Source organism: Calliopsis andreniformis, chromosome 3 (genome assembly GCF_051401765.1).
Source record: "Calliopsis andreniformis isolate RMS-2024a chromosome 3, iyCalAndr_principal, whole genome shotgun sequence".
Lineage (NCBI taxonomy): Eukaryota > Metazoa > Arthropoda > Insecta > Hymenoptera > Andrenidae > Calliopsis > Calliopsis andreniformis.
The window spans coordinates 629,005-641,241 of NC_135064.1; the positions used below are offsets into that span (position 1 = coordinate 629,005).

At 36.7% G+C, this 12,237-nt stretch overlaps 1 protein-coding gene across 1 annotated transcript in view; it reads right to left on the reverse strand.

The window, feature by feature from the left end:
- LOC143188789 (peroxidase) overlaps positions 1-12,237 on the reverse strand; it is a 154,285-nt gene that overhangs the window by 77,668 nt on the left and 64,380 nt on the right. The window contains exon 4 of the mRNA XM_076393232.1: positions 7,251-7,438. Within this exon, the coding sequence (XP_076249347.1) occupies positions 7,251-7,438 (188 nt within the window). The remainder of the gene's footprint in view (positions 1-7,250; positions 7,439-12,237) is intronic.

Consider the following 12,237-nt stretch of genomic DNA (forward strand, 5'->3'; position numbering starts at 1 on the left):
CTTCGGAGGACATTTTTGCAAAGGAAAATGTTGTTTAGAATCACCCCGGGACTCTCCCATTTCCGGCTCCCGCACTTAGTTTAGGACACCCTGTATATTCATCTTACTTTGGTGTCTATAATCATCCCTTACAGTTATGCCTGTATTGTCGAGTTATAGAGATTGTATTCAATGACTAATAATTTGCAAACTTCAGAAGCTCAAAAAATGGCAAATAAAGCTTTTAGAGATCCATTATTTGTTGTACATATGAACATATACCAGCAATATGTATAAACGTAATAGTGAAACAAATTTGAAACAAGAAATAAATGGCAATTTGTGTTTTGTGTACCTGTGCTGTTATGCATTATTATTAAGAAAAACTATACTTTAATTTTGGACTAATGTATTAATGTTATACATATTTTCAGCGCAAGTTATATATGGGTATGTGCATATGTACAGGATGTAAAAAGAATCATGGTCACATCTTCTATGTATGAAAGTAGATCTCTGAATTGGTGGATATTTAAAAAAAAAAGTTGCCGCAAAATTGTTTACAACAATGAAAAAAATTGTTAAACTTTTTGCGTAAATATGTTCTACGTTCGAGCCATGGTCCGAGAACGCACCGTTTAGGCGCTATAAAATTGTTAACATATACGCAGGAATGAGAGTGCGCGGCGCCACTCACACAGAGCACAGCGCGTATTCGACGCACTCAGAAACAAAGGGATCAGCACGCTGTTCACTGACATGTGTTACGCATCGTTCTACACCAACACGTTACTGTGCGTAAGAGAGAAACAGACATTTCGGTAATTGCTTGATGCACACTTGCGTGACCCTGACAATGCACTCGAGGCATGGACGAATTAAGGTATCAAAGTCGTTGTTATATAACTATCAAGTATTTCATACTCAAATAAGTTCACCGATAAGCAGGCATTGCTGCTATTGTGTTGAATTAGTACGCGTGTATCTAAAACTATGAGAAATGTTCATTTGAAAAGAATTTTGAAGTCTCAACATTTTATTAACGGAGGTATCCACTTGCCTGACAATGAAGTGTGCTGCTTGCTCTTACTCTGTACAACATTTCCTCGATAAATGTGAAAACCTCGGATCCGGTGAGTCACATTTATCGCATAAGTACTGCATCTTTTATAGCTTCCCGAACGTAGAAAAAGACAGTTAGTCAGCGAGAGAGAGGGACTGAGAGTCGCGGTAGTTCGACGAAGATTAATGCATAAGCAACAATTTTTTAATTGTGGTTCTTCTCTGGGTTATATTTACTTATGTTATACAAATAATTCTAGGAAACCATACGTTTTACATACGCTTTCCACATTCCATAACTAAATGTGAGGTGATATACGTGAGTAATATTGCGTTTGCACATATATATATATATATCAAATAAAATAGTTTATATTCAAAAAGGTCTGTAACTTCACAGAAACAATGCTTGTATAAGAACAACTTAACACGTCGTTTCACAAGGACACTTATTATTGTCAGCGTTTTGTTAAAAGTTTCTTTGCCCGATATGTACATATTAGGACTTTAATTTTCAGAGGGGAAGTGGGACACAACATATAGAAAAACTAGGGGTCAGCAATACTTTATTGCATGGCCTGCTCAAGGGCCAACTCAACGTCGCAACTAGCCCAACATTTTCTCTGCGCATATCAAAAGTCGCCACTGTTATTTCAAGAACAGAGGTCTATCTATACTATTAAAACTGAGCTCTTTGTTTGTGTCGCATTTAACAACTCACGACACGATTTTTTGGTGAGAAAGCTACAAATTGCCTGTTTACATTTACAAAGTTAATTATCTTAGTGGTGACAATAAAATTTTCACATTTAACGCGTAGGACTTTTTCAGATTTATCGAGAGAATACTGTATTCCGCAAATTTTGGAGCATACTTATAAATAGATCAATTAGCTTTGATTTCAATACCTTCTTTAAATCAAATGAATTCATATTTTTAGGTGATTTTGTAATTATTGAGTTTTAGCGCACCCTGTATAAGCAGAACAACTACTTCTACTTTCAATACTTTATTCAAATCAAATGGACTCATGTTTTTGGAAATATTTCTTGTAGGTTTAATGCTTTTCGTACTCGAAAATCACTGTACGTTAACTGCTGCGTGTTCTAACATTTTATATCTTTTCTTGGAGATTTTCAATATCTACAAATCAGATCGTGAAACAACCGTTGATGGTAAGAGGCATTTGTGACTACACATTCACTGATCAAGGTTTAACGTATTTCAGCTGTTCGGTGTATTGATGATCATTACATATCTGTTCTTTTAAAGGACCAGAGAAACAAATATGCATGAATGTGTGTGTGTCGGGGAAATGCATACCAAAGAATTAGCGAAACGTCTGTTTCCCTCCTACGCACAGCAACGCACTAGTGTAGATCGATACGTAGTGTTCACTAGTGGACGGCACGGCGCGGCGCGGCTAGTCTCTACGCGTCCGTGTATGCTTGCGCGCGCTGAGCCGTGTGTAAGTAACGCCGCTCGCTATCATTTCTACGAATATGTTAACAATTTTATAGCGCCTAAACGATGCGTTTTCAGACTATGCTTGGTTTTAGACTTGTTTTCTTCTCGGCACATAGATCACATTTATGCAAAAAAATTTAACAATTCTTTTCATTCTTACAAACAATTTTACAGCAACTTTCTTTTTCAAACGTTTACCGATCCAGAGATCTACTTTCACCTCGTAAAGCAATGATCATTAATACTTTTACACCCTGTGCATCTGAGCCTTAAAGTCAAAATGAATAAGTGACATAGAAAACAAGTGGACTTAATGCACTCTATCTCTGGGGTCCAAATGTTTAGACATATACCTATGCACTGTGATATGGCACTAGTGCAAGTCACAAAGTGGAACCTTTCCTGGAGCAGGAGTGGCTTTTAGTGCGAACTATCAGGAGTATAATACGAGACTAACGTCTATTTTTAAATGCGAAAGGCACTTATCGGAAGAGATTCACAAAACTAGGAAAGAAGCCAGAAATTAGTGACCTCGACGTGATAAGGCTTACAATTAATTTGGAATGACAATTATTCACACCTCTTTTAAAGGAAACACTCGCAAAGGAGCAGAAGTCATAGATGATGAAGAAGTGATCTACTTTTCACCCTTGATTCCGAAAATCCTATCTGTAAATTCTACGACGATACAGAAGCACTGTCTTTCTGGAAAGAAAATCCCGTCCTATAGTTCGCCTAAGTGGAGGCTGCCTTCGAACTGGCAAGGATCAGAAGCTACGACACTAAATATCGACAAATCATGGCACAGCTAGACCAATCAGTTTTACCTTTTATCGCCAATGTATTAATAACTGCTCCACCCGAGAGAAAATACGAGACAATAACAGCGAGGATAATAAGTACATTCGACGAATCGGCAGAATCCAAACTAAGACGGTTACATTAAGGACGGAGTCTCGATGATGAGAAACCAACACACTGTCTTCAACGGTTAAAAAATCTAGCTGGGAACCAAGTAGTACTTCGATCCTTGTTCTTAGAACAGCTTTCCGAAAATATCCGGAAGATCCTGATAATTAACGACACATCGGACCTTACAAAATTGGCGCTGCAGGCCGATAAAATAGAGGAAACTTCTTCCCTGAATGTAGCAGCATGCAAGTATTAAGATCGCCAGTGGAATCGTCTAAGATCCAATTCATAAAACAGATCGAAGCCTTGCAACAGCAAGTCTCCAAGCTGACTACCATAGTGGAAGCCTTAACTATTCGAGGGAGACCGACCGAGAGAAGTTTCCGACCAAACTGATGAACACGATCGTGTTTTAGGGGTGGCAATCTCATCCAACGAAGATCCCAAGATGGCAGTAGTGACCAGAGCAATCTTTGTTACTTCCATCGGCACATCGCAGAAAAGTCCTATAGCTGTACTCCACCTTGTAGTTGGACAGGCAAAATCCGGCAAACAATTAACAGGAAAATTAACATCCCGCCTCTGAATCGTGACGGCTTCCGATAGCTGCATAGGAAACTGCCGTCTCGTAATTAAAGATAAGTGCGGTAATTTAAGTTTTTTAGTTGACACTGAAGCGGACATCTCCGTGTTACATCTAACAGAAGACTTATTGACGGACTGACCAACCTACAGACAATAGGACAAATCAGTACGTTGACATAACCGTCATTTACAACCGTTGACAAGAACAACTTGTACCAAGAACTACTCCACGAATTTATTAATGTAACACGGACAGTGTTCGGACCTGACAATTCAAAACATAATGTATGCCACCACATACTCATCAAAGGCACATCGCTTGCGGAAAGGGTTTGTAGATTGGCCCTCGAAAAACTAAAAACTGCACGGGCAGAATTTAACTATTTAATCGAACAAGATATATGTCAACTTTCTAACAGCCCGTGGACCAGTTCTCTGTATATGGTACCTAAAAAGAATAGTCAATATAGAGTATGTACCGATTACAGAAGACTGAATAATGCGACAATTCCAGACAAATACCCGAACATTCAAGATTTCTCGCAACGGCTATACGGTGCGACAATTTTCACAACATTAAATCTAGAAAAAGCTTATCATCAAATTCCCATTACACCTGAAGACCGTGAAAGAACTGCCGTTATCATCCCTTTTGGCCTGTTTAAATATCTAGTAATGCCATTCCAGCAGAGAAATGCAATGCAAAGTTTTCAACGATTCATACATGTCGTACTTTGAGGTTTGGACTTTGTATTCTACTATTGGGAAAATATAATCATTGCTTCTACCAATGAGGAACCACGTAAACAACACATAACAATTGTATTGGAGAAACTACAGAAATCCAGCATTTCAATCAATTTGAATAAATATGTTTTCGGAGCACAATCGGTACGGTATCTGGGGTATCTTATTGATGCCAAGGGAGCCAGACCCGTATCTGACAAGGTTCAAGCAATTCTTAATTACAAAGAACCGGAAAGTATCTCAGAATTACGCCGATTTTTGGGAATGATAAATTTCTATCGTAGATTCGTAAAAAATGCCGCCTCCATACAAGCACCACTTTACAAATACTTAATAGGAGCAACTAAAAAGGAGAAACATCCAATAGTTGGACAACAGAGGCGGAAGAAGCTTTTAATGAATGTAAAACCTCATTAGCGGAAGCAACGCTATTGGTACATCCAAGAGAAAACTTCAAGTTAACTCTGGTTACAGACGCTTCTGACCCTGTAATGGGTGTAGTGCTATGACAGGAAGTGAACGGAATGTGGGAACCTCTAAGTTTTTTCTGTAAGAAGTTCACACCTCAAGAGTTACGGTACAGTACCTATGACAGAGAGCTAACAACCATTCATAAAGCCATAAAATATTTTAAACACTTACTGGAAGGACGTAATTTTACGATTTAGATAGATCATATACCTTTGGTAAATGCATTTTTACAAAAATCAGACAAAGCATCACTGCGACAGTTACGTCAACTCGACTTTACCGGAAAGTTCACGACAGATATTACTCACATTCCGAAAATGAGTAATAATGTTAATGATGCTTTATTACGGCTGGACGTTGTCAGTATCCCAGTCGCGATAGGCTCGAAGGAACAAGCCGATCAACGAAAACTAGATCCCGAGTTAATACACATCTTAGAAGGAAAAACAACACTACACCTTAAACAGATAAGAGTTGACAAGTCTGAAGCTATCATATGGCATATATTGCCAGGCTTCGAGTGATAATATGCGACCACATGTTTCATCAATTTTAAGAAAACAGATTTTTAACAACGTACATAATTTAGCACATTCAAGCGGCAGCACAACCAAAAACTTAATTAGTAAAAAATTTGTAGGCTTAAAATGAACAAAGACATTCTGCACTGGGCCAGAACCTACATACAGTGCCAAAGAAGTAAAGTTGCTAAATATATCATCAATCCTCCCCAGAATATAAGTGTTCTAGAGGGTAGATTTCATCATGTACACATAGACATAATAGGACCACTTGAACCCACAGATGGATATAGGTACTATCTTACTATGACCGACAGATTTTCTCGATGGTCTGAGGCAGTTCCAACATAAAGAAGATTTGAAAACTACTACAGCAGAAATACTTTACGGAACTCCTATCAGGTTACCGGAAGAATTTTTCATTGACACACAGGCACTAGACGATTTTTGCATTCACACGTTCCGAAATTATATTACATGAGACAGATAAGACGTAAACACAGTAAAAAACAACATTTCATTTCCAAAAATTTATATGAATGTAGAGTTTTTTCAGTTTTCTGTATAGATCTTTTAAATGTTCCAAATTAGATACCAATTGAACCATATTAGAGTTGAGTCCAAAAGGTAAAAAACTGATAACCGACTTTTGCATGTATGGATGTGCGCGTGTGCATGCATATGTGCATGTGTGTATGTATGTTGACGTCTATTTTGCTGTATATCATCTATAGGATGCTACGTGCTCGTTCGGTCGCGCCGTGGTCAAACTGGAACGGCCGTACAAAGGTCTACACGCTTCTTACGCCTCGAATTTGAAATGAGCGCCAAGTATCTTTCGATACCGATGTGGAAGCGTGCCTCCCTGTTTCTTACCGCGGCCCGAACTATCTACTACTGCAGAGAAGGGTTAGGCTTTTCCAGGCGAAGAGTGAGGACCAGTTATGGGACTTCGGGTTCTTCACGCTGAGAACACTAGTCAACACTTGGTCTTTCTGGTTTAAATAAAATGATATATTTGAACGCGTAACGCACAGGGGCTGGTTCGCACTTTTCCACGCGGGTTGACCCGCGACTGAAATGTACATTGTCGGCATGTTTAGATAACCGTTCACGTGGCCGCAGGTACGATTGTTCGCAGCCTGCAGGCCGAAGGCTGCCGTTCGCGAAAACCGTCCGTCATCCTAACCTTGCACGTGGCCGCTAACTCGACATGCGTTGCAGTCCGCAGGCTAAAGATAATCCGCACGCAATGACCTTTCTCCTGCCACACGGTCTGTGGCGATCACCAGGAATCGACTTTTAAGCAGTATCGCACACGAAATTTCGGGTTCCGGATACGCAGGGGAAAGCAGGGAAGCTATTACCGTTTGTAGCCTCATTGGCGTCCAGCACAAGACGAAGGATGAGATCGCTGCTCGCTGTATAATCTCGCTACGCGGCACTTCCTTACTTTCTTTTGCATTTCTAGTTTTAAGTTAAAAATACATAAATTTGTAGTCTTACCGTCACCATAGTTTGGAGGCAACAAACGGCCGAATCTCGTATTTGCCATACCCCATGTAGGCTTTTTAAGATTGTTGCAAGAACCATCTATCGACCGATATCGCGAATTTTGACAAGCTTGTGGGTAAGAGTTGCCACATTGAATTAGTTCATCAATCGTGCTGGTTATGTTCTTCCCAATATTGGACCTTAAACATAATTCATAATACATGTGAAGATATGATAGAAATAATTATATAAATAAATGAAAACATAATTATTAATTAACTAACATAATATTAATCTTTCGTTAATTTCGAATGCTCTTTTATTTAAAACACAATATACACAAAGTGAACTATAAATGCTAAACGACTGCTGTCTTACTGTCGAAATCTTTTATCTATTTTCATTGCCATTATATTATTAACATAATATTAATTTTACTTCGTTAATAAGGTACATAAAACTATGTGGCACAATCTTATGATTAATTTTGTAAGCAGATCTACATAATCTAGTAATAACGTTTCTGGAATAATTAAATTGAAACTGTTTGTTTTGGAAGTTGGAACAGTAACAACATAATGATACGACTATTCTTTCCAATTTTTTTCAGATTTTTTGGCAGGGTGCGCCGTAGTTAAGTAGCTTAGTCTCTTTCAGTAACATGGGGGTTTTAGTGGGTAAAAATTCCACCCTACCCCGATCACCTCCCGAAGGTGGTGTCTTTGGAAGATTTCCCACACGTAAATAAAATAAATAAAAAAAAAAATTCGGAACTCTGTGGGGCGCGAAACCGCGTTAAAAAAGTATGCAACGGTTCCCCACTCAGACACTTTTTTTTTAAATGTTTATTGATTACATTGGTACAATCAGAGTTCAGAGATTACAACAAACATTTAAAAATAATCTTACAATAAAATTAAATTGCGTAAATTTAATTGATCGTGTGCAAATGATTCTCTTAGATTAACTAGACTATAGTTATATATAACTTATTATATAAACTTTAACAAATTGTAACAGATAAAAAAAATATATCAGTCAGTAACTTTTTATCATTAATAATAAAATAAAAACGTGGGGGAAAAAAGTATATAAAAAAAACCCTGTAACTTTCTGTATTGCTTTTATATCTATACTAAACTTAAAAACTACAACTTACAAAAAAAAAGAAAATTAAGACTAAGACTATTTACAATGGGATTCGCATTATCCTATAGTATATTGATTGACTTAAATAAGCTTGATTCTTTTTATTATTGAATATGAGCATTCGTTTGCCTTATTCTTCTCTCGTTTAAAGCCATGTTATGTATGCTATTAGGTGATAGCCACCAGTAACTTTTAAAATTCTTTGACTTGTTGGTACTATTGAAACCAAATAAATTAAGGAGATCGCTAGTGTAGATTGTGAACAGTATAGGGGAATTTACTGTACCCTGCCGTAAACCTTCTGTAATACTAAATTCTAAAGACGAAATTATACTACCGTCCCAAGTATAAAATAGTTTATCTTTAATCATATTCCAGATTAAATATATTAGCCATTTAGGGAATTTTTTTTAACTAATTTGTACAAAAGCCCATTCAGCCATACGGAATCGAATGCCTTTTCTATGTCTAGGAGTGTTGCACCTATAATTTTACTATTTCCTATTTGTAAATTGATATCTGATAACAGTTTGTGAATTGCATGTGTTGTGGAATGTTGGTTCCTGAAGCCAAATTGATAATCTGGTATTATATTGTTTTCATTACAATGATATACTATTTTGTTATTAATTACTGCTTCATATACTTTACTGAGGCTAGGGGTTAGACTGATTGGTCTATAACTGGAGGGGTCGTTAGGATTTTTATTCTTTTTTAGTATGGGTAATACTTTAGCTTTTTTCCATATTGAAGGGAAGAAGTTCATATTTAATGCATTATTGAAAAGAATAGTTATATCAGATATAATGTTTTTAGGGAGGTTTTTTAAAACTAGTGGAGGGATGTTATCCAAACCACTAGATGATTTGTTAGGAAGATTTCTAATTATATGCTCGACTGATGGTATAGTGCAGAAGGGGTTAAAAAGGGTGTCAGTTATTGGGTAGCTTGATTTATTATTATCATTAAATTGAGTAAATGTACTCAATTATGAGTAAATGTACTCTATTATTGTCTCTTGCAATAGCAAATTCTATTTTCAACTTTGTTGCTGTATTATCAACTATCTGTTTTAATTTTGTATTTGTATTTAAGAATCGAGGAGAATTAATTTGTTCGTAAAAAGCTCCAATTATATTTAATTTATCTTTAAGATTTGAAAAGATAAAGGTGTTGGAAGTTTCATGAGCATCTGAAATTTTACATTTACTTCTATTAATTAAGTTAATGTCGTTTTTTTGTATATGAAGGTCATTAATTCCATCAAAATGTTTATTTCTGAATATTCTGTTAATTCTTGGGAAAAAATTATTTGCATCACGGTGGTTAATTTTCTTAAGCATGTTGGTCCAGTGTTTTTCAATTGAAAGTTTGAATTCATTTTGTAAAGCTTTATTTGTTTTTTTATGAGCTTTTTTTGCTCTGTTACGTAATGGAATACAACTTGATGGATTCATTAAATGAATTTTATGTAATATGGAAACTAGCTCCCGTTTGGCTTTTTGTAATTTTTTGATTTTATTGTTAACATATTTTGATGTGTTATTTTCTGTTTTGAACTTTGGTATTACATTATTCATAGGATTCAAAATGATTGAATTGATTTTAAATAAGTAGTCTTCAATTTCGTATTTGGATAGATTGCGATTGTCAGGTATTTCCAGATTATATGAATTAGCTAATTTATCCGTAAATTTGTCCCAATTGGTGGCTTTAAAATTTAGTTTGTATGGATATATAACTGGTTTATATATAGGTAGCCATTCTTTACCAATATCAAATTTTAGAGAGATGGCGGAATGGTCACTGTCGTAAGGTAGTACTTTCGCTTTGAAATTGGGTTTATTCCTGTAAATTAATCTAGAATCCGCTAAGCATAAGTCTAGAAAAGTCTACCCACTCATACACTTTACTCACTGCGCCACGGCGACCGTTGAAAAAATGGTTGATGTTCCTGAATATGAGGCGCCCACATGTGTCATTAATTGAGCCATTTAAAAAATTCTCATACTTATCCATTATTCTTTACAATGTAAAATGTTAAAAATCACATAATACACTTACTATGTAAAGATGATGAAAAAATCAAATATATTTGTCACGGTTTTGCCCGAAATACCCCCAAAACTTCGGTTTTTGATTTTTTAATTACGGCGTACCCTGCCGAAAAATCTGAAAAAATTGAGAAGAATAGTCGTACCATTATGTTGTTACTGTAAAAATAAAAAAGTGGTCATTTTTAAAGATCACTACAAAATCTGCATTTTTCAGTATTTTTTCAGTTTTTCCTTCTTTTATGCGTAGCATTCGCAACCGAAAAATCTAAAAAAATTCTCCAACATGTATCACCATATCATCCATGTTATTGAATTTTTTCAGAATTTTCATATTGTGTTAAATAGGGAAAATGGGGCAAAAACGGTATTTCTAATTTTCCCTATAACTACCTCCCCGATTGAGGTAGAAGGTTGAAAATTGGCACAGAATGTTTTCTTTTGATACTCTATCGAATGCCACATTTCCGACAAAAATCGGTTCAAGGGCACTATTGACCCCCTTATCCTGCTAGACCCTTTTTATGAAATTTTGAGAGATGAGTCTAAAGATCAAACGATGACATTCTGTGCGTATTTTGTATGAAGAATTAAATTAAAACAAGTTTACGTACAAGCTGATACAATCGAGAAAAGGGATTCTACATACAATACTAAACCAAAAAAAGGATATAAATTGTTAATAACATATTTATTTTTAAATTAATTATAATAGTTAATAATTAAATCCCCCCCGGCCACGACAACGGTTGCCGCTGCGATCCCAACCGCGGCTTCTCGGGCACAGGCATACACAAAGCTGCAGAATACCGATTCAAGGAGAAGATAAGTCTCGTTGACCAAATAAAAAATTTAAAGGTAGATTTGAAAAATGTGCCGAGCCACGTTTTCGGTGAACACAAGGAGTGTCAGAAGTTGTCATATTTTTGCAACAAATACTTTGTCCCCAATAAAATCAATTACGTTTCGCAACTGAAAGAAGCGGGTATTTATCAAAGCATTGAGGAGGCGATGCAGCCACTCTTCGCTCAAGCTTAAAGTTTGTTATATGTATACGCTAAACAATAATGCTGTGGAAAGCTTCAATAACAATATTGCTAAATTCATCGGAAGCAAGAGGATTAACTTTGGACGAAAAGATTCGTACCAGGGTAGAGTCTCCCCTGCCGTCCTCCAATTTAATTCAAAAGAGACGAAGAGCCGTTTGAGTGCCGCAATGGGCAAGGAACCGAAAACCATCGTAAAGATACTAGAAGAACGACGTAAACGTGCATTGCAAATGGGAATGAAATATACACGAGAAGCGAAACTATACTCCTCGCGCTATAAAAATCAGTCGTACGACAAGGATTACGGCCTTAGTGCGGAAAAGCCAGACATGGAAGAGACAGTGTACTCTTCTGAGCGTGAGAGGCACATGGTAACACTCCGCGAATGGCAAAGGATGCGATACAAAATCGAAAGGAAACTCGCGATCAGACGAATAATAAAAAAATGGATGGCCTATAAAAAGAAATTATTAACTGCGTCTAATTTCGGCAAGATATACCGATTACGAAGGGACACGCCGCGAACAAATACTTTGAAAAGTATAATGTATCCGCAAGTACAGAATCTACGTTCCCTGGAATACGGAAAAGAGAACGAGGTGAATGCCTTGAGGCAACTAGAAGTAAAATCGAGAATCCCTATTCTATCGTGTGCCCTCTTTACCGATGCTATTGTGCCTTACTTGGGTGCGACGCCCGATGGTCTCATGGAAGATGATACTATCGTTGAAATTAAATGTTCAGAAT